Source organism: Neolamprologus multifasciatus, chromosome 11 (genome assembly GCF_963576455.1).
Source record: "Neolamprologus multifasciatus chromosome 11, fNeoMul1.2, whole genome shotgun sequence".
Classification (NCBI taxonomy): Eukaryota; Metazoa; Chordata; class Actinopteri; order Cichliformes; family Cichlidae; genus Neolamprologus; species Neolamprologus multifasciatus.
Genome location: NC_140449.1, coordinates 22,992,343 through 23,013,895, shown reverse-complemented (window position 1 = coordinate 23,013,895; position 21,553 = coordinate 22,992,343). Strand labels below are relative to the sequence as shown.

At 41.1% G+C, this 21,553-nt stretch overlaps 1 protein-coding gene across 1 annotated transcript; it reads left to right on the top strand.

The window, feature by feature from the left end:
• Window positions 1-192: 192 nt before the first annotated feature.
• On the top strand, window positions 193-20,153 carry p3h3 (prolyl 3-hydroxylase 3). The gene is made up of 16 exons (XM_085178074.1): window positions 193-790; window positions 2,121-2,305; window positions 2,522-2,680; window positions 9,123-9,315; window positions 9,398-9,529; window positions 9,635-9,777; window positions 9,986-10,075; window positions 10,167-10,219; window positions 10,309-10,388; window positions 12,928-13,055; window positions 13,129-13,224; window positions 13,309-13,459; window positions 13,601-13,718; window positions 17,344-17,419; window positions 17,508-17,648; window positions 18,434-20,153. The coding sequence occupies exons 1-16, from the start codon at window positions 496-498 to the stop codon at window positions 18,599-18,601; spliced, it is 2,208 nt and encodes a 735-aa protein (XP_085034200.1). The 5' UTR covers window positions 193-495; the 3' UTR covers window positions 18,602-20,153.
• The last annotated feature ends 1,400 nt before the right edge of the window (window positions 20,154-21,553 follow it).

Here is a 21,553-nt window from a genome sequence, read left to right as displayed (position 1 = left end):
TTTGTAATGCAAAAACGACTATTTTATATTTGGCATTTCCACTGCCGAGTCGCCTTATGAAAATGTGAATGTGCGTTAGTGCTCTATTAATTATAAGAAATGATTACTTTCTTCAAAATATAACCAACAACTATTAGTTTCACTTCAAACTACCAAGGTTGTTTTACATTTGTATTTACGGTAACGTCGGTTGCGTACTTCGGGTTCCTCTCGGGTGAGGTACAAATACTGTAGCTTCAGACATAACAAGTTCAATCAAGTCAAAACTCATCAATACCGCAAATCCAATTTGACAAACTCAAGCAGACCCAACGGGAGTCGTTAATAAACGCGCAGTGTTGTATTACATGTATTAAATTCATTAAAAAGTACATAAAAATTCAAATAAAAGCCCCCACTTTCTTAACAGGGAGGAAACTTTGTGGGTAGCTCTCCCCTTGGAGTCCCTCCTCTGCTCCCACCTTCGCCTCCTCTGCTGGGATTGCCTGTCGGACCATGGCGCTTCAGTCGGGACGTTTGGCTGTATACGTGGCGTTTAATTGTGTTATTCTCTCACTGTTTAGTTTTACCTCAACGGCTTGGGCAAGAGGCAGCCCCAATGTTATGTCACTTCTGCAGCCGTATGATTTTCTGTATTACAGCGGGGTCCGCGCATATTTTAGTGGGGAGTGGGGCAAAGCTGCAGAGCTGCTGGAGAAATCCATCGTGACCAGGGAATCACTGTTCAGGGTCCGCAGGCAGTGTCATGATGACTGTATGGCAGCAGGGACAGAGGCTCTGAAGAAACTGGGTAAGCTGGGCGGTAATATAAATTATAACAGATATTCAAATACTTGTAATATGATGATCTGTCTGAACAATGCGCCTGAATGGTGCTGTAGAAGCTCATTAACAGTCAGTAACATGGTAATTACATTAAACTGCACTAATAAATTAGCTATATAACACTGGTATAGACCAGTTTTGTCCCTGCTGACTAATATTGGCATATCAGCAAAAATTGGCCAATAAAGATCGTCTGTGACACAGTTTTGGGCGACTTGGATGTTTCAAAACTGTGTAATGAAGAATTAAAGCTAATTTGCTTCAATGGAACAAAAAAAGACAGACTAAGTGTCAGTGTCTAAATCAGCTGTCAGCCAGTCTTTTTATTTTATACCCTGGTATTAATGTCATCAGTGCATCATGCAACATATTAGAACAGATTTTGTGAAATTCAATTATTCTTTTAGCTTCTCACAACTGACATAATTACACTTGCTAGATCACAAACACACCCTCAGGGATGACCCTGAAGGGCTATGTCAGGAGGGGCATCTGCTGCGAGAAATAAGGGAGCAGTCACTAGTACCTTCTTCCATACAACCTGCGGAATGTTTTCAAACCTGCCACTTTTAAGGCAAGGCCAGAAACGACTGACCTACTCAGTGAATACGTAGAGCATTCATGGATTCATGCAGACGAAATAGTGATGTGTACCTATGCTCTGAAGAGAAGAGGAGTAGGAGTAGTAAAGGTAGATGAGTTTAAATACCTGGGGTATCCAAAGCGACAAACAGTACACAAGGGAGAGGTGAAGAAGGTAATGCAGGCAGGGTGGAGTGGGTGGAGACGAGTTAGAGAGGTATGGTTGAGATGGTTTGGACATACGCACAGGCGAGATAGTGGCTATATATATTGGCGGCAGCTGCAAGGTAAGAAAAAAAGAGGAAGACCACAGCAGAGGTTCATGGATGTGGTGAAGGAGGCCATGCAGATGGTGGATAATAGGAAGAGAGTGAGATGGAGGCAGGTGATTCATTGTGATCAGCCCTAAAGGGAACGGCCAAAAGAAGAAAAACATTGGACCTATCATGTAGCCAGACAGATAGCTTTGAGTCTGTGTTAATTACTAGTTGGAAACTAGATTTTATGAAATTACTGGCAGCTTCACTCTCACTTCTCGGTGTCCAAATGCGTAACTAAAAAACAGTGTGACCTCAAGAGCTCAAAGAATGTGTAAGATAGGCTTTTTTGTGTTTTGTTGTGGATTGTTTGCAGTTCTAGAACTCAAAATTTATAAAATATAGGCCACAGGCTGGGACCTTATCATTTTTTCAATGGTGTGTGTGTGTTGTTAGACTCTGAACACGGGACTATGTGGGACCTCTGGGCCCTGGACTGGGTGCAGCAAAAAGCTGAGTGTTTGAGGTTCTGCATTGGACGCTCTGTCACACATGTTGGACAGCTTCCTGTTTCTGCTGATATAGAATACGAGTTTAGCACTCGCAACCCTTATAACTTTCTGCAAGTCACCTACTACAAGGTAAGCCATTCTTTACACAGCCGTAAGGAGCTGCTGCATAATAAAGCTCCTAAATTGTCATTACTGTGTTCCAAATTGTCATTTAGAGGAAAGCACCTGTCAGTATGGTCTGCAGCCATAATCATAGTTCAGCTCACAGCTGCATAAATAATCACAGCAACACCCTTATTGGTCTGTAACAAACTTCATTCAGTCTCTCATTTTCCTCCACATCAGCTGGAAAAGTTGCAGAGGGCGGCATCGGCAGCTCATACCTACTTCGTGGCCAACCCCTCTCACCTGGAGATGAGAAACAACATCGAGAAGTACAGACGGATGGAAGGCGTGACCGAGGAAGATTTTCAGGACAGAGAGAGTCACAATGAGAAACACTGGGTGAGGAGGGAAGAGTAATGGGGCATACAGTGTAAGTGGGAAGAAACTGGGTTGCACTGTTTAGAAAATCTATCAAATCTAAATAAATTTACTGTCTGACCCATTCAGAATCAGCTGATCCTTCAGCATTTTGGAGCCCTCATACCTTCATAAGCACAGAGGAGAGACACATGAAATTTCTATGTCTTAAAAAGACATTTAAAAAAACTGAAGGCTGTCTTACATCCACTCCAAATGTTGCAATTTAAAGCAAAAATGTTGTGATTACCTTAAAAATTATCTTAATTCAACAGAAATTCTAAAAAGCTGCTTCATTGTCATAAAATCTGTAGGCGAAGATAAAGAACACTTATCTAAAGAGGCTTAATGGTTAGGTTAACAGTGTTTGTCAGCACTAGTCAAACATATTGCCTTACCTTCGACCTTCTTTCACAGCCGCTAGTGTTGCTATTGTCCAACTATAAGCAGATAGCACGAAAGACCAAACTACTTATCTTTTTGAAGCACTTTAAGTCCTCTGAACCAATAGTTCTCAGATTTAGTTCCTAAAAAGCATAAAAGCTTTGATTCACTAGTTAAGCAGTGGAAGTGTGAGTTTTTGCACTTGCTAACTAGTTAATGATAGCAGACAGATGCAGACAGGTTTAAAGGCTTTGAACAGACATATCAGACTTTTCTTTAACTGATTGATCCTAACTAAGCCATAGCTAGTCCTCTAATAGTCCTCACTCTGATGTAAGTTCACAACTCAACAGCTAATGAAGGGCGTTCAAACAGAATGATTTTAGAGACGTCACTGTGGAGAGTCAGACGTGGCCTGAGGGACTCAATTTCTCTGTCTTACTCTCACCTTCACTTGTTTGCTTTCTAGCCGTGCAATCTAGATGTGAGGTGTCTGCCTCTGCCTCTCATTTTCACTATTCAGCCACATGTGTTATATCACGATTAGGCATAAATGCTGCCTGTAATGACATGCACATGTCTCAAAAGTAAAAATGTAAAAATTTACTTCATCATCGAATGCTTTTTTTTTTTTTTTTTTTTTTTTTTTGGGGGGGGGGGGGGCGTATAACACTTAACAATAAGAATTGTAATAATCAGTGTGTAAACTACGGCGGCCCCTAGAGACAAAGCACGTACAAACTCCAAAACACTTGCAAACTCCAAAACACTTGCAAACTCCAAAACACATGCAAACCCCAAAGCACATGCAAATTCCAAAACACAACGGAAGTGCTCCAGGATGCTAGGGGCAGTGTTGAGCTCAATTTGCAAAATAAACGGCAAGTTTGTCTGTATGGGACGGGTTGCCTAGCAACCATGATACTAACCGCTGGAAAAGTGTCATACAACTTTGTTTGACAGAAATGAAGGAAAACATATTTTGTTCATTTGTTTGTTTGTTTCTACAAGAGCTTTGTGTGATTTGATAAGTTTCTGAGGCTGAGACCACAGGACAGTAAAACATGATTTTTGGGCTTCATTTCTGTACTGAACAGTCATTTAAGATTAGTTAGTAAATAACAATTTGCTAATGTTGTTCATGAGACTAAAGTCATATCACTTTGGTAATGTAAATATAATATGGCCAATATTATAGTTGTTATATTAATCATTATTAGCTATTACAGCACTGAACAACTCTGTGTCAAATACTGAGCCTCAGTACAGATTCAAGTTGCAGTTATTTATATGTCTTATCACCTTAAATCTTCACTCAAAGACAAGTATCTTTGACAGTGCATATATAGGTGTATCACATATAAGAGAGAAATGTTGTTCCTTCAGTATGTTGGCATTACTAAATTTGGCTCATTGCTTACATACATGTGTAAAAAGAAATTGTATGAGCTGTGATAACTGTTTCTGTTAAAATGAAGAGTAGACTGATATAATGAATATTCCTTTATTGGGTGAGAAAATCAGACCATGTCATAACTGCTTTAAGTCATACAGAATAGATATCAGAGCCTTAAACAGGTTGACTTCTGCTAAATGGGTCAAACTGGGCAGAAAGTATACAAACACATAACATCCTTATAGAATATGATGTAACACTATAGATCAACTTACCTCAGAATATATAAAGCATATAAACAATTACAGCAATATGATGCAACAAACACAGCAGTGCTACTAATCCAAAATAGTCAAAGCTTCATAGAACTGAAATAAACATTTATTTTTAGGTCCATTCAGCTGCTGATACATACTTTAGGTTTCTGAATATTAAACTTATTTCTGCCTTTCATAGTGTGTAACTTGAAGGCCCTGAGTACTTTCTCCCATACTGAAAACACTGAAATGATAACATTATTTGAACATTATCTAATAAGACTGATTCAGGACAGACAATTAGTTATGTTAAACTTTCCTAGCAGTCCTTCACAAACAGGGAACAGTCTGTCTATTCTCTCCATCTGTCAGCTGCTGCTGGCTCTTCCTCCTCCTCTTCCTCACACACTTCTGAGTTTGTCCTGGTGGATCATCAGGGGTGTAAAGCCTCACAGATGATGTGCAGCAGTGGGTCCCTCAGTCTGTCCTCACTCTGGACACTTGCAGTTGTCACACATGGAAATCAAATGTGTGATAAGCTGCAGGATTCAAACACAAGTGTAACTTATAAATACATGTTCATACTTTTATTACACAATCAGAGAGAAAGAAAAAGAGAGAGAGTGCAGGACAGACAGACAGGTGACAGTCTCAGGTGTATACACTGCTACAAAACAGCACAAAAGAAGGAGGATTGTGTTATTACAAAACGAGAAGAGTTCCCAGATGGTACAGTGGACACATGTGTGACTCCTGTGATTAAAGCATCTTTCTTTCAGCTTAACGAGTGAACCATCAGCTCGTTCAAACACACGTTAAAGTCCGTTTGGCTCGACACCACCGAACAGAGGCAGCAATATAACATAGCTAACATTAACAGTGCAGTGAATCCTGCGTGTGCCGTGATATTCAGGACTGCAAACCGAGCAGCATCACTGACTTTCAGCTTGTTGTGTTTGTGGATATATGACTTACTTTAATTATCCATAAAATCATCACATTCTCTGTAAGATTAAAGTCAACTATTGAACGGCGTATATTTTGAAGTAAACGCTTTAAAACCAAGTTAGTACAAACATCGCTAATGTCACATAACTTTCCCGACATGTGGCCAACAGTAATGTTTTAATGTTCTTCATTATAAAAACATTTGCGCATAAATAAGTGACATAATATTCAGTACTTACTTGTGAAAGTTTACTCTTCAGCGGCTCCGCTTCCGCCGTTTTTTTCGGCAAAATTATCCACACCACAGCCAGGCTATGAAATCTGGGATATGTTGGGCCATGAAGGCTACACCGACCCATCCTTAAAATTCAGGGAAATTAAGGACGCATTTGAGGGCCGCATTTCGAGCAGCCTCTGAATTGGGACAGCCTTCGTTGTGTCACTGTGACGTAATCGGCCTTAAAATGCGGCCTTTAAGGCTGCAGACCCCAAATCCGGTCATTGGTACTTCCTGGCTTGTGTAGTTACTAGGTAACAAAAGCTCAACACTGCTGTCCCTAGCGTCCTGGAGCACTTCCGTTGTGTTTTGGACTTTGCAAGTGTTTTGGACTTTGCAAGTGTTTTGGAGTTTGCATGTGTTTTGGAGTTTGCAAGTGTTTTGGAGTTTGTACGTGCTTTGTCTCTAGGGGCCACTGTAGTAAACCACCTATAATTCAATAGCATCTCATTGTTATTGGTTAGTGTGTGTTTTATAAATGGTTAATCGTTTTCTCTAGAGGAGCATTGAGAATACTTTTGCACAGCAAAATAGTTATATTTAAGTTATATCTTAACTGTAGCATGGCCTCTGACTTTCTATCCATTACAGACTCTTTTAGTTTTATTCAGCATGTCTCTGGACCCACCCATGTTAAAGGCCACACCTTGGACCTTGTGTTTTCTCTTGGCTTAGACATAACTAATGTCGGTGTTAAAGACGTACAAGTGAGTGACCATTCCTGTGTTACTTTTAGTCTTAGCTTCCCACTGTACGCACCACCTTCTAATCTCATGTTCCATAAGCGCTTCATAAATCAGGATGTTGTTTTGAAGTTTTCTAATATGTTGGACCCTCATGTGATTAGTGGCTGCACTGATGCTGATGTTGCTACACAGTGTTTTAATAATCACTGCTTGGAGATTTTAAATTCAGTGGCACCTATGAAATCTGTCATTGCTGCCCCAAAAAGAGCTCATCCGTGGATAAATGATGATGTAAGGAAGGTCAAAAGAATCTGTAGAAAAGTAGAACGTCTTTGGAAATCAACCAAACTCGAAGTTCACAGGCTCCACCTTAGGGAACTCTGGGTTTCCTTACATGAAACCATAAAAACAGCCAGATCAGCATATTTTTCTCAATTAATATCATCAAGCAAGAGAAATTCCAAGGTACTCTTTGACTCCATAAACTCTATTGTTTCCCCCGTGGTCCACCGAGTACCTGTGACATCTATATCTGAGAGTGATGAGTTTCTGAATTTCTTTGTGGATAAAGTTGATCATGTCCGTATGAGCATTGGTTCTTCAATATCATCTGTTTGTGTCTCTGGGTCACCTCCCCCTCATTTACTGTCAGTGTTTAACCCAATGACCATACATGACCTTTCACTCCTGCTGGATAAAATGAAAATTACCACTTGTGCAAATGACATTCTACCTGCTGGGCTGTTTATAAATGCTCTCTCTGTCATTGGCCCCTCTATTGTAGAGATATGCAATGCCTCTCTTTTAACAGGTGTGGTCCCTACATTCTGTAAACATGCTGTTGTTGAGCCGATATTAAAAAAGAGCAGTTTGGATCCAACTCAGCTTAAGAATTATAGGCCTATCTCTAAGCTTCCATTATTATCGAAAATTCTGGAAAAAGTAGTTGCAGATCAACTTACCACTTTTTTAGAAAAACATGAAATTTATGACAAATTTCAGTCAGGTTTCCGTAAAAGTCACTCAACAGAAACTGCATTACTTAAAGTCTCTAGTGACATTATGATGTCAGCTGACTCCGGAGCATCCTCAGTCATGGTTTTGTTGGACTTGACATCTGCCTTTGACACCATTGACCACACCATCCTGATTAACAGGCTCCGGGACGTAGTTGGTGTGTCTGGTCTGGCTTTGAAGTGGTTTCAGTCATATCTCTCCAACAGATCTTTTAGTGTTTCTGCGAATCGGTTTATGTCACATTCTAAGGATCTGACATGTGGGGTACCGCAGGGTTCAGTTCTGGGTCCTATTCTTTTTCTTTTGTACATGTTACCTCTAGGACTTATAATTAGGCAGTTCCCTGAGGTGTCTTATCACTTCTATGCTGATGATATTCAGCTCTATTGTTCTTTTAAGCCGATGGAAGTCCATAAACTGTCCTCTTTAATTAATTGTTTAGCTTCCATTGAACAGTGGCTTGGTGACAACTACTTACAGTTGAACTCTGAGAAGTCAGAAACATTAATTATTGCCCCTGACAACCAGATATCTCTAATCAAACAGCATCTTGGTTCTCTTGGCTCATCTGTTCACCTGAGCCTCAGGTACCTTGGTGTGATCTTTGATTCTGCCATGTCCCTAGAACAACACTCTCGCCAGTTAATTAGGAACTGCCTTTTTCAGTTAAGAAACATCTCCAAACTGCGAACTTTGCTGTCTAAGTCTGAGTTAGAAATGGTTATTCATGCTTTTATTTCTTCTCGCTTAGATTATTGTAACAGTCTTTTTCTTTGTTTGAGCAAAAGGAATCTTGACCGTCTCCAGTCAGTCCAGAATGCTGCTGCAAGGCTTTTAACCAAGACACGAAAAAGAGAGCACATTACACCAGTGTTACGTTCATTACACTGGCTTCCAGTACATTTTAGAATTCATTTTAAAATCTTGGTACTGACTTTTAAAGCTTTGTCTTGTGATGCCCCTGCTTACATTTCTGATCTTTTAGAACCCCACGCTCCCTCTCGCAGCCTGAGGTCTTCTAATCAAAGGCTGTTGGTAGTCCCACGAACTCGTTTTAAGACCAGAGGAGATAGATCTTTTAGAGCGGTGGCCCCCAGGTTGTGGAATGCTCTCCCTTCATCATTACGTTGCCTTGATTGTATTTATTCTTTTAAAAAGCAGCTTAAGACTCATTTATTTAGATTGGCTTTTAATTAGATTTGTGCTGTGTTTTATTATTAATGTATTTTATGTATTTCTGTTTTATATTACTGTGAAGCACTTTGTGGTTTTTATCCTGTGAAAAGTGCTATATAAATAATTTGATTTTGATTTGATTTATATTTAAAAGTGTTATATTTCTTAAACACTATGATACAAAACAATATACAAGTCATTAGGGTTTTTTTTAAATTAGCAAGCAAATGGCGACTGTGTTATTTCACTGTGTTAATCTCTGTCTCTGTGTCACTGACTTCAGGTCCTGTATGATGCTGCACTGCAGCTCGAGGCTAACTCTGAATGGAAGCAAGCAGCAGAGAAATGGAAAGCTTGTGTGAATGAAACCCTGCGGCAGACAGAGGAGTGCAGGGTGCAGTGTGAAGTCGCTTCCCAACGGCTGCCTGAGGACAGGGGAGTTGACAGCGTTGACGGCGTGTTTGAAAAGGCAGCAGGTAAGAAGCAGGCAGAAGTTTTGAGCCAGACAGAAAGAGACCAGAAAGAGCCAAATGTCACCAGTTTTTGTTTTCTGTCCAGCCCTCTCCCTCTCCCTGCTCGCATGCCGACAGTCATGCGTGACTCAAGTGGCCACACGACCTGGAAGGATTTCTGCTCAGGAGGACTTCCTGCCAACACAGCTTGAGCATCTGCACATCGCACAGTTTAAAGGTCTGATTTTTTTAGGTCAATGTGAAGGTCACACACGTGATTTTATTATTCATCTTAAGACTGATGCACTACTTTGCATTACTTTGCATCCTCAATTCCCGGCAGCTGGTGACATAAGCGGGGCGTTGCAGATGCTTCGCTCTCTCCTGCTGTTTTACCCCTCTGACAAGGACTCCTTAGACAACCTGCAGCTCTACCATGAGACACTAGGGGGAGACACAGAGTCACAGAGCACACAGCCTGCTCAGGTACCATTCAAACCATTCAAGGTTCATTATATTAAAATGACCACAGTGGTGTAAAAACGTAAAAAGTCATAAATCCAATAAAGTAATCCAAGTAATTTAAATGAGAAATACATTTTTTCTCTTCTGTTCAGTTATTTCAAGCATTAAGTTTCAAATTCATCTTTAAAGTCATGTTTAAGCACAGGTTTGTGTGTTTTTTGTCACACAGGAGATTGTCAGATACATCAACCACTCCTTGCAGGAGAAGAAGCTGTTGTATTTTGGTATGGAGAACCTCGACTTCACTTTCACAGATCCAGTAAGTACTGATGCCAAATGTGCAGTGCAGTGACAAGAGAGCCAGCTATAAAGCATTTCTTTGCTGAGATTCTTCATCACCCTCTGTGCAGGATCTTTGGACTCCAGAAGATGTTGTACCTGAATCATTGAGGGAGATCTGGAGGTAAAAAAAGAAATCAAAGGTGAATCTGTCACTAGAGGAAACTAATGAAACAGAAAACTCCATCTGTATCTTTTGTGTTTTACTGTTAGAGCTGAAAAAGAGAAAATGAATGAGAAAATCAAAGTGGGTGAGCAGCAAGAGGAAGTGGATGACAGTGGGTTTTTTGCAGGTGAGAGACTGTATTTTCCCTATGCTATGTGTCTTCAGCCTTTTCTACCTAGGGCATCATGGGAGGAGCTCCTCGTCACCTTAATTGCACTTCAGCTAGCTTAAAGCAAGGAAACACGAGTGTATCCATGACAGATATGCCTGTTTATCTGGCATGTAACCATTAACATCCATCTATCCATTAACAAGTGAAATAATGAATAACATCCACACGTACCTACAGGCTTTGTAGGGTTGTGAGTAAGGATCAACAGATTATAACAGCTCACACATCTTATGTATGTGAAAATCTAACACATTAGAGAATAGAAGATCATTTATTTGTAGTGTGTCACAGTTTCTTGGCATCTCTGTTAAAGATGACACACTAGAAGACATTCTGTTCTTTATATTACACTGCTTTTTTTTAATTCTTCTTTGGCTCTCGGAGGAGGTGAACACACTTTTTCTCCTCTCCGTTATCTTCCCTGCTTATGTACTTGTCTTGTCTCGTGTTTTTTTTTTGTATTTTCCCTGGAACACTCTCTCACAGTCTGTTCTCTAAAACCTAAAAGAGGAATTATGGATTGGATCAACTGGTCCCTAAATGCAATTGACACCCCTTTCTCAACGAGAAGTCTGGGCTTGGGTGAGCCTGAGTGCTAAAGATATCTACCTATTCGGAACAATAGTAACAGGGTTCTGGCGGATCGGAGCTGGCTTGGTCCTGACTTATCGAAGAATTAAGAAGAACCGGCTGTTCAAACCCCCACAAGGCTGCCCGCTGGGATTGCACTCAATGAGCCCATTCTCAAATGGGCTCAGCACGGATAAGATCTTGGAGAGGCTACAGAATAAATGGTAAATGGCCTGCATTTGTATAGCGCTTTACTCAGTCCCTAAGGACCCCAAAGTGCTTTACACTACATTCAGTCATTCTCCCATTCACACACACATTCACACACTGGCAATGGCAAGCTACATTGTAGCCACAGCTGCCCTGGGCACACTGACAGAGGCGAGGCTGCCGGCACCACCGGGCCCTCTGAGGCCCACCAGTAGGCAAACAAGGTTAGTATCTTGCCCAAGGATATTTGGCATGCAGCCAGGAGGCAGCCTGGGATCAAACCACCGACCTTCTGATTAGTGGCTGACCTGCTCTGCCACCTGAGCTACAGCCACCCCTTCAGTCAGAGAATAAGATCTCTGACTGCAGACTGGATACATCTCGGAAGGGCTAGTCCTGAATAACATCTCTGGGCGCAAAATTGGATGACATCTCAGGGAGGCACACTGCCGTGAGTTCTCAGAAATTGGCTCCTTGAGCACAAGAAATGACAACATCACAGAACGCAAGTATGGCGAAGCTCGTGGCTCTCCAACGGGAGATCGAGAGACCAGTGTTGGACTGTAGAACTGCTTTGAAATTCATATGAGCTGTTCGCACTAAAGTAAAAAAAAAAAAATCACTAATGCGGATACCCCTTTGACGCCAGCTGCAAGGCCGGAGCTGAACAAAACACCCTGATAACGACTGTGTTTAGTCTGTTCCTTCCCATTCCATGCAAGGCCACCTGGGTTGGCTGGAAGACTGTTTACTTAGCCTGGCAGGGCGAAGGACACTGTCTCAGCTGAACTATGGACACGCACACACATACATATACTGATACTGATAAGCACTCACCGACGCATCACCCTCCCTACCCCGGATCCAACGCCACCTCCAATGCTTACCTCCCCTCTGATGTGGCCATCGGGTCAGCTGGAGGCGCAGTCGAAGATTGCAGCGGTCCCAGATCAGATGTACACACTGGAACTCTTTCCCATGTTGCTTGTCTGTGTTTATTGTGCTATGGTGTGTTGATATCTGTGCATTCCTGTATTATCCTTTTGTGTTACACATTTCGATGTTTTTTTTCCTCGCTACCTAGCCTGACCTGTTTCCCCAATGTGATGTTTGTGTATTGTATGTACGGTCGGCAAGGTCTGTCATCTTGGTTGTGGGCAAAAGACCTGCAACTGACAAATAAAGGCTATCTCATCTCTCATCTCATCTCTTAGACTTTTCTAAAATATAAAACAGGGAAGGAGTCACTTATAGTCAAGTGGAGATTAACCTGTCTGCTGCTATGGCCATCAGGGAAAGACACCAAAAAGTCACAAGCTTTGTGGGTTTTGTTGAATATCATGAAAACTATTACAAAGAAATTGAAGCGGCAGTTTATACCGAGAAATAGAGTTTTGTCTTATTTGCTTGAATAATTTATCAATTTCACACAGAGGAAAACGAGGCGTGAAGTGACACAGTTTCTATGGATCTACTGAAACCTGAAGACCAAACAGACCAGCGCCTGAAATAAAAGTAAAATCAAAAAGAATACATTCAGTTTGTTGGGATCTGGCCGCCCCATTACACACTGTTGTTATAGAAGCAAAGATTTCCCATTTGGCAGCTTCGGCGACTTCATATCACCAAAAACACAGTCGTATCACCATCTTCTGCTTAAAATAAGAAGTGACCGATTTACTGTCTTATACTTTCTTATTTGTCCTCTCTGCAGGAGGTCCGGTGCCTCAGGTGGGCGTGACTATCACAATGGATGACGAGATGCTGAATGGCACCAATCGAGTCGTCCTGGATGGAGTCATGACGGAGAAGGAGTGTGACAGAATACTGCAGTTAGCATCAGTAAGTTCAATGAGTTTTTTTAACGCATGCATGTGAAAACCCCTAACTTACACATTTACGTGGTCTCTCATAGATGGCAGGATCTCTTGGAGATGGTTATCGAGGACGGCGGTCTCCACACACTCCTCACGAGACGTTTGAAGGTCTGACTGTCCTCAGGGCGGTGAAGGTGGGTGGAAATGACGTAACTGAAGCAGGTCTACGAGATGCTCTCAGCAGCATCTCGTGACCCTCACTGCTGCTTCTTCCTCAGTTGGCTCAGGAAAGCCTGGTGAACCAATCAGATGCCAAGCTGTTACATGAGCTGGGTGAGAGAGTGCGAACCGTGCTGCACTCCTACTTCAGGAGCCCCTCAGGACTTTTCATCACTTTCACACACCTGGTCTGTCGCACTGCTGTCACAGGTAAAATCAACAGTACTCAATACTAGGATAATTGGAACAGGTTCTCTAATGTGTAACCAAATCATCCACTCTATTCTTACTTTATTACTTAAAGTTAAATGTGTTATTTTGTTCTTGTTCTGTTTTTTCTTTTTAAATCAGATGATCAGAAGGGCAGGCTCGACCTCTCTCACCCCGTCCACGTTGACAACTGTCTCCTCGAGCCGGAAACCAAGCAGTGTTGGAAGGAACCACCAGCTTTCACACACAGAGACCTCAGGTACTGAAAAAACATCTCTTCGTGGATTAATAATAAGTTTGGGCTCACACTTTCTCCATAAATAATTTTAGACGATGTTCTCAAGCCATTTTATTCCAGCAAATATCCACGAACAGAATGTTTTAATATGCCTTTACTGGTAAAATGTCACTTAGATATCATCAGCTTATAACAGTGAGAGAATGGTACACGTCATTGTTGCCAGAACAAAGCTGTCACAAACTGAACAAAGATCTCTGTGATCCAGAGACTTTTGTCTGCTCAGAATAGTTTTCTGAGAAACACCTTTAGTTGCTTGAGGAATGCGACATTTTCAAACCATTATATAGAAGATGTGAACATCGACGTTGTTTCTCCATTTCACAGCCATAAGCTACATTTGGGAGTGTTACAATATGACTGTATTAGAAAATGAAGTCAACTTTTTGAAGCTTTCCTTAGCAAATAATCAAAGGAAAGCTAAAACATAGCATGCTTGTATCTGCAACTAATTTTGCTGTTTAAACAATGATGTATCCCGAGATACTGGTGCTCAAAAACTGATTACAGAAAAATATCCTGCTGTTTTTGAAGAGGACAGATGGGAACATTTCTTAGATGTTGCTGATTTTATAGGGAATTACCTAAAAAGCATTAGTTTGCACTGCAAGTCTTAAACAGTGTTTCAGGGGAACAATTGTGGCAAATATCAAAACAACCAGAGCACCTGTCGTCACTGATAAATAGTTTTGTTCTGTTGTTATGGGGAAATAATGACACCTTGGAGCTACATGAACTGATGGAGGTGGAGGGAGAGCAGAGAAAACACTGCTCTACAACCAGTGTTGGGACTAACGCGTTATTAAGTAACGCGTTACAGTAACTACGTTATTATTGTGGTAACGAGCACGGTAACTAGTTATTATGCCAAAATCAGGAACGCGTTAGTCGTTACTGGGATTTAGATAGGGTCGTTACTCGTTACTTCGTGTGGTGGCTATCGCGGAGCTTCCACAGATTCAGTAACATTAGCAAGTGTTGGAGGCCAGCAGGTGGAGGAGAAGGAAAAGAGACCCGAGGCAGCCGCCGGTCCAAGTGTGAACTGAACTTCAGGTAAGACGTTATGACCTGCAGTCTATCTGGGTCAGATATAAACCAAGTTTAGGTGGAGTTTATTTTCGTTATTCTGACTTTTTCCGTACTGCGTACTAGCTAGAATGACGGAGTTTCTATACAGCTGGGTGGGTGCTATGAAGTTAATGATGTTGAACTTTATTTTGTTCATAAGTTATTAGAGTTGCCAACCGTCCCGTCTGGTATTCAGAGAAAATATTACGCGTTTCTTATTGAGGTGAAAAGGAACAGTTTGTCCCGTAATTCAGCTACAATGAAAAAGGCACAAAGCTGGAGTTATTCTGTGTCTTTGCTGCACAGCTGCCTCTTCTTCTTTCATTCTCCCCCCTCCCTCTCCCGTTTCTACTTCAATCATTAAACTGATCAATGATCAGCTGATCGCCTCTCTTGTTCGTTTATCGCCCACTTTGCGCCAGAAAGAAGAAACCAGCCGATGTCGCGTTAAACAACAGCAGCACGTTTAAGCTTGATCAGCTGTTGGTAGAATTTATTTAATATTAATTTCTAGTATCAGCTGATGTTTGCTGGAGCCACAGCTGCAAAAAAGCTGCGTGTCATGATGTCGGTTTGGTTATCTGGTGAGAGGGAAACATGAAGATGAAACCAGGAGATTTACTGAATCATCAGAGCTGAACAGGTGATGGAGAAACAGGTTTACCTTTTAGGTGACATGAATGAGTTGAAGGGAAGTTATGAACTGTTTCTGAGAGACAAATAACTCCAGGATCCTTTTCTAAGTAGCTGACAGCTGGTAACTGTGCAGGTGCGGATCTAGCAAAGTTTTGCCAGGGGGGCCAGGTAGGGCATTAACAGGGAGAGGTGGGCACAAAGAAATACTTTTCTTTCTTATTCTCATTTAAAATGTCTAGCTTTTAAAAAATAATTATCTGAATCTTACAACAAACGATTGATACATATATACCATCAAAACAGTGAACATCACTGTCACAACAGCGTTTGTTTTCATTCAAAGACTTGATTGAATGATTTTTCCTATATGCAGCCCATCTTCAGTCTGGTGTTACCTACATCTTCCTATTCAGAAGGCAGGATTTCAGAGTTCTGAGTACAATCAAAGCACCACGACTGCAGTTTTTGTGTTGGATGTAAAAGGCGCACATGACGCTGGGCTAGAATCATGGCAGCGGTCAATGACGGTCCAGGTGTGGGATTTCTCTCGTGGAAATATGCATATTATCTTTTCCTTTCTATTGGTAGGTGGCACAGTGCACTTGTGGCAAGTAAACAAGCTAGAAGACTGGCAAAGTTATGGAAGCAACACATTAACAAGAGAATTCTGAGTAAAACCAAAGTTACTTTCCCTAGTAACTAGTTACTTTGAAAGTAACGAGTAACTTGAAGTAACTGAGTTACTTTTGATAGAAGTAACTAGTAATGTAACTAAGTTACTATTTTAAAGTAACTTACCCAACACTGTCTACAACACAATTGCTCCATAAATAAATGCAACTGAAAACTGAACGTGGCACTTAAAGTTGGTGTTTTTCATTTTTATTATATGCTAACAGGTCAGTCTAAGGAAAAAAATGTTAATAATTGGAAACTGAAAAGTGTTTCAATGTTTCTGCTTTGACCAAAGGAAGGAAATATGTAATTGTTGCAAGTTCTGTTTGTCTGTCTGTTTGTTTGTTAGCACTTTAGTGTCCACAGTTTTCAAGATATCATTTTCAGATTTTATGAGATGGTTATGAGGTGGATGGAGGTGGGCTGTCTGAGTGCTCCTGTTATGAAATGTAACTGTCAGTTTTAACATTTCGTGACATTATTGAATTGAATTTTAGTCAGTGGCAAATCACAACAACCGTCACGTCAAGATGCTTTATATTGAAAGTTAAAGATCCTACAACAAAACAGAGAAACCCCAACAAGATGACCCCTAGGAGCAAGCACTTGGTGACAGTAGGAAGGAAAAACTCCCTTTTAACAGGAAGAAACCTTCAGAAGAACCAGCCTGTTACAGATTAAGGGTTTCTATTTCACATTTTAAAACTTTAACCCTGGATTTGACCTTCCTTGTGGCAGGAAATCTGCAACGCTGCAAAGTAAAGTTACATTTCTTTTATTTCAGGGGTAATTAATTAATTTTATTTTTTTTGGACAATTTTCTTATCTAAATGTTATATTATTTTTGCATGATTGATTAAACTGACATTTCTCCATGGCACAGAATCTCACCTAGACGCAACATCTTCACCTGCCTGTTTCTTCATCGTATAGTAAACGATGAAGAAATATAAAGTGGCTATAGATGGATGAAGACCTGAGAAGTTTTAGTGAGAAATTAAAACGGTGTACATAGGTGTGAAATTAAAAATAAATAAATGGGATTAAAATGTAAAGTTTAAATGGAATTAGCAGGACTACATAACAGTGTAATAACAAACTGTAATAATCAAATGACTGTGTGTGCATTTATGCTCAGATTTCAGCCTAATTCTTACACAGCAGGTTACTTTTACGACTGAATGACAAACATCTCTCTGTCTCACAGTGCCATCCTCTACCTGAATGACGACTTTGATGGCGGAGAGTTGTTCTTCACTAACACAGATGCCAAGACAGTAACGGTAAGTCATTCTAATCTTTTTATTACTATTTTAACTCTTTAATTAATATATTTGTTGGAGCTGGTAAACTTGTCTTCTGTGCCTTCAGGCTCGAGTGAAACCCAGCTGTGGTCGACTGGTGGGCTTCTCCTCAGGTCCAGTAAATCCTCACGGTGTTACCGCGGTGACCAGAGGCCGGCGGTGCGCCCTGGCCCTCTGGTTCACAAAGGAGAAGCTCTACAGGGACAGGGTGAGCTTTATGACAGCACAGAGCTGCCATGACCTCCTTCTCCTCCTCCTCAGGTCTGGCCGGTCACCTGCAGGCGTGTGGTTGATGATGTCATGATACCGGTGTTGGATAACATGAGCAGCTGGGGCACAATGCAAATCTTGTGGCTGTTTGCATGTTTTCCTATTTACTGTGCCTGGTCTGTGGTGATGCCATGACATTGTCTTTTAGGTTTATCATAAATGCAATCATTTTTTATGCCCCTGACAATTTATAAACCAAAACATGTTTAGTTCTTTTATAAGCTGTGATTTTCTGCAGTGAGGGAGTGCGTCCTCATCAGTGATAATAACAGAGATGTAAGGAGCTGTGCTGAAGAGCTGATGTCGAGCCGAAGAGACTATCGAAACGACTCAGTTTACATAACTTTTAGCATCACGTAGATAAAAGAAAATCTAAATTTACATGTAGAAACACACTTTGCTTGGATGAGCAGGGGGTTTTCAGCTCCAGCCTTACATTTTCTGCTTGGCTACATTTTCATAAAAGTTTTGGTTATGCAAGCAAAGTTTCATTAACTTAGTTTATCCCGCTTTGGTCATTGTTTGCCCTGTGGGCTCATGTTGAGCAAATGAAGCTCACTATAACAGAGGAGAATCTCTTTTACAGAAAAATTGTCCCGAAAGTGCAAGAAGAGAAGTTGAAATTATTCCAACAAAGATGAATGTTCCTCCCAAACTTTAGTTTTATGTCATTGTAACTGCAGGAAGTCAATATTTGAGCTGTATTTTGGATTTCTCCCTCAGGAGCGAGAGGAGGCAGAGGCCGTGTGGGCTGCAGATGGACACAGCGTGGTGAAAACGGACGAGGAGAAGGAGGGCAGCGCCACCTCTAGCCGTAACGCTCGGAGCCAAGTGACAAAAGAGAAGAAGCGAGAGAGAGGCAGGGTGACGGGGGGCAAGGATGAGCTGTGAGGGCCAGAATGAGCCCAAGCTCCATCATTTACCCACACGTTCACCCTCTTCATGTTGCTGCCTGGTGGTGTAAAGTTTGCATGTGTGTATATACTGTATTTATACTGTATATGATGAGGGTATATGAGAGAAATAATGTCCTGTCGTCCCTCTAATGTCAGTCACTGCCCTAAAAACCAAAGAGAATAAAAAAAGTTGTAAATGTGACTCTGTACAGGTGTATCGTGGGTATTGTATGCCAAATGCATGCAAGTGCTGAACAGAGAGCGCATTAGATGATGTGAAAACAGGGCTGTGTAATCTATTAGGTGATTACCGCACACCCTCTTTAACACCCTGCTGATAAAAACAATTAAAACTAAACAAAAAGAAGGTTAAAGTTTATTTTGTCTGTTAGACAAAGATAGGATGATAAGATAGGAACCACACAACAGCAGGAACCTGTGAACACAGTGACGCTGTCCGGAAACTATCATTTGAGGCAGTAAAAGAGGGAGAAAAGGACCAGAGAGAGACAGCGAGAGGTGTGGAGGGAGGGGAAAAAAGATAGAAATAGAGAGATTACTGTTAATCCCTCATAAATGAGTGCATTTGTTTATGAAGCTTAAAAACATCTCCCATTTGGAATATGGAATAGTAATCCGGGAGAGATGATTTAATCATTCACATCCAGCGCAGTGACACTCGACCACCTTCTCCCATCTTATCCTCCCCATTACAACCAGAGCCTCCACTCAGCCCCCCTCCTCTGCTTTCATCTTGTGCATTAGGTGCCGACTTAAGTACCATTCATGGCCCATATTAACACTCTTACTCCCCTCTGTGTTATAATCCCCTGCTGCTGGAATTGGGTCGGTGGGCCCTTTTTAATGCAGCCTTGGGTTTAACCTCTTCCCTCCCTCTCACATTGAGACCACGTAGCGCCCAAAACACCTCCGCATTAATCTTCACTTAAGTAGGAGTTAGTCACTAAAAAGCATTTTATGCATAATGCCTTTTAATTCTTTTTAAATGCACATTAAAGACCACAGCCGTCTAATGATACCTGCGTTTACAAATGAGAATTTTACACATCAAATTTCTATGTTTTTACATGAGCAGCAGAAATTATGTAAGGCTCAGCCGCATAGTTATAAAACTGGTGTTATTATAATTAAATGCTGTGTGTTGTGAGTAGCTGACAGGATCACTCATCTCCTATATCACATTTTCTACTATTTGTGATTATGACCCTAACCTAATATTGGTTGCCATCTGATGATGATGTCTGGCCTTGGTGCCTTACATAATTTTGAAGAGTAGAGTAAACAGAAATAATAAGATTCCAGTTTTTATTTTTCATTCCTGTTTATAGGGGTGGCCTGACAACAGGCAAAGCTTCCTCAAATATGGGTAGAAATAGGCTAAAAATAAATATCAAAAGTTAAAAGAACAGCAGCAAAGAGGCAACATTTCAACACACCAACTGCTTACATACAGTTAGAACAACAAACTGTACTCTGTTTACAGCAGCTTACTGTTACTGTTGAACCCTTCAGGGTAGGTGCACCATCAGACACAGTCTAAGGTGAAAAGTTTTCGCAGTCATTTGAGTTTGCTTGGAAAGTGGAAGGAGATTTTTTCTCCTCGACTCCCCTGCAGACGGCTCAGAAAATCAACTTTGAGTTGAACCCAGAACCTTGTTGCTGTGAGACGACCTCTTCTGCTTATCTCTGCATCAAAACACTGCCAGTTTACACATGAATACTGAAAGAAACTTGTCAGAAAAACGAATGCTCTTCATTTTAACGTATACAGTAAAACCTTGAAATATCAGTCAAATTATACCCGCACCTGATTGACAGATTTTTTTTGTCTAAGCACAAACTGCCTGCTGAGAGTACACAGATATTGCTTGGGAACATATGCAAGGTGAATTTACACCCACTCACTTGCTATTTCATTTTCAAGTTCATCTTGCTAGTATCGAGTTGGATCCTCTTTCATCTTTAGAGCTGTCTTAATTCTTCACGGCACAGATTCAACAAGGTGCTGAAAACATTCCTCAGATATTTTTCACCATATTCACATAATAGCATCACGCAATTGCTACAGATTTGTTAGCTGCAAATCCATGATGCAAATCTCCCGTTCCACCACATCCCAAAGGTGCTCTATGGGACTGAGATCTGGTGATTGTGGAGGCTATTTGAGTACAAGTGAACTCATTGTCAAGAAACCAGTTTGTGATGATTTGAGCAAAATGGCACATTATAAAGGGAAGGATATGGTCAGAAACAGTTCACAGGTTGGCTGTGGTGTTTCAGTGATCCACACCTGGTAATAAAGTCCCCCCCCCCCCAACACACACACTCACTGTTACACCAGCAGCAGCCTGAGCAGCTGTTACAAGGCAGAATGAAACAATGCTTTCGTGTTGTGTCAAATTTTGACCCCACCACTCAAATACCACAGCAGAAATTGGGACTCATCAAACCAAGCAATGCTTTTTTAATTTCCCGTTGTCTAATTTTGGTGATCCTATGTGAATTGTAGTCTCGGTTTTCTGTTCTTAGCCAGCAGAAGTGACTGCGGTAGATCATCAGTTGTAGCACCAACAACCATGCCGTGCTCAAAGTCATTTAAATCAGCTTTCTGCTCCATTTTGATACTGGGTTTGAACTTCAGTAAGGGTCGTCTAGACCATAACGAGTTATATAAACATCAGCAGTCTAACAACATGTTTGTGTCTGACACATTTGTCATTTAATCCACTCACTCCTGCCACAGATCAAATGTTCAGAGATCTCGTTCAGTGAGTGCAAAGTAAACAAAACAAACTCTCCTCTTCTTGTTTTTATTGTGCTGTGCAGGGACCGAGTACAGAATGACATATATTTAAATTTTCATCTCACTCGGGGAGGGATGCTCACCTTTTCTGCTTTCAGTTCAGTCGGTTTACATCAGTAGTAA

Bases quoted from the DNA above. Each gene is read 5' to 3' on its own strand.
- p3h3 (XM_085178074.1), top strand. From the start codon at position 496: ATGGCGCTTCAGTCGGGACGTTTGGCTGTATACGTGGCGTTTAATTGT. The intron at 2,681-9,122 runs GTGAGGAGGGAA...CACTGACTTCAG, and splicing joins GTCACAATGAGAAACACTGG to GTCCTGTATGATGCTGCACT. The intron at 10,220-10,308 runs GTAAAAAAAGAA...TTTTACTGTTAG, and splicing joins TCATTGAGGGAGATCTGGAG to AGCTGAAAAAGAGAAAATGA.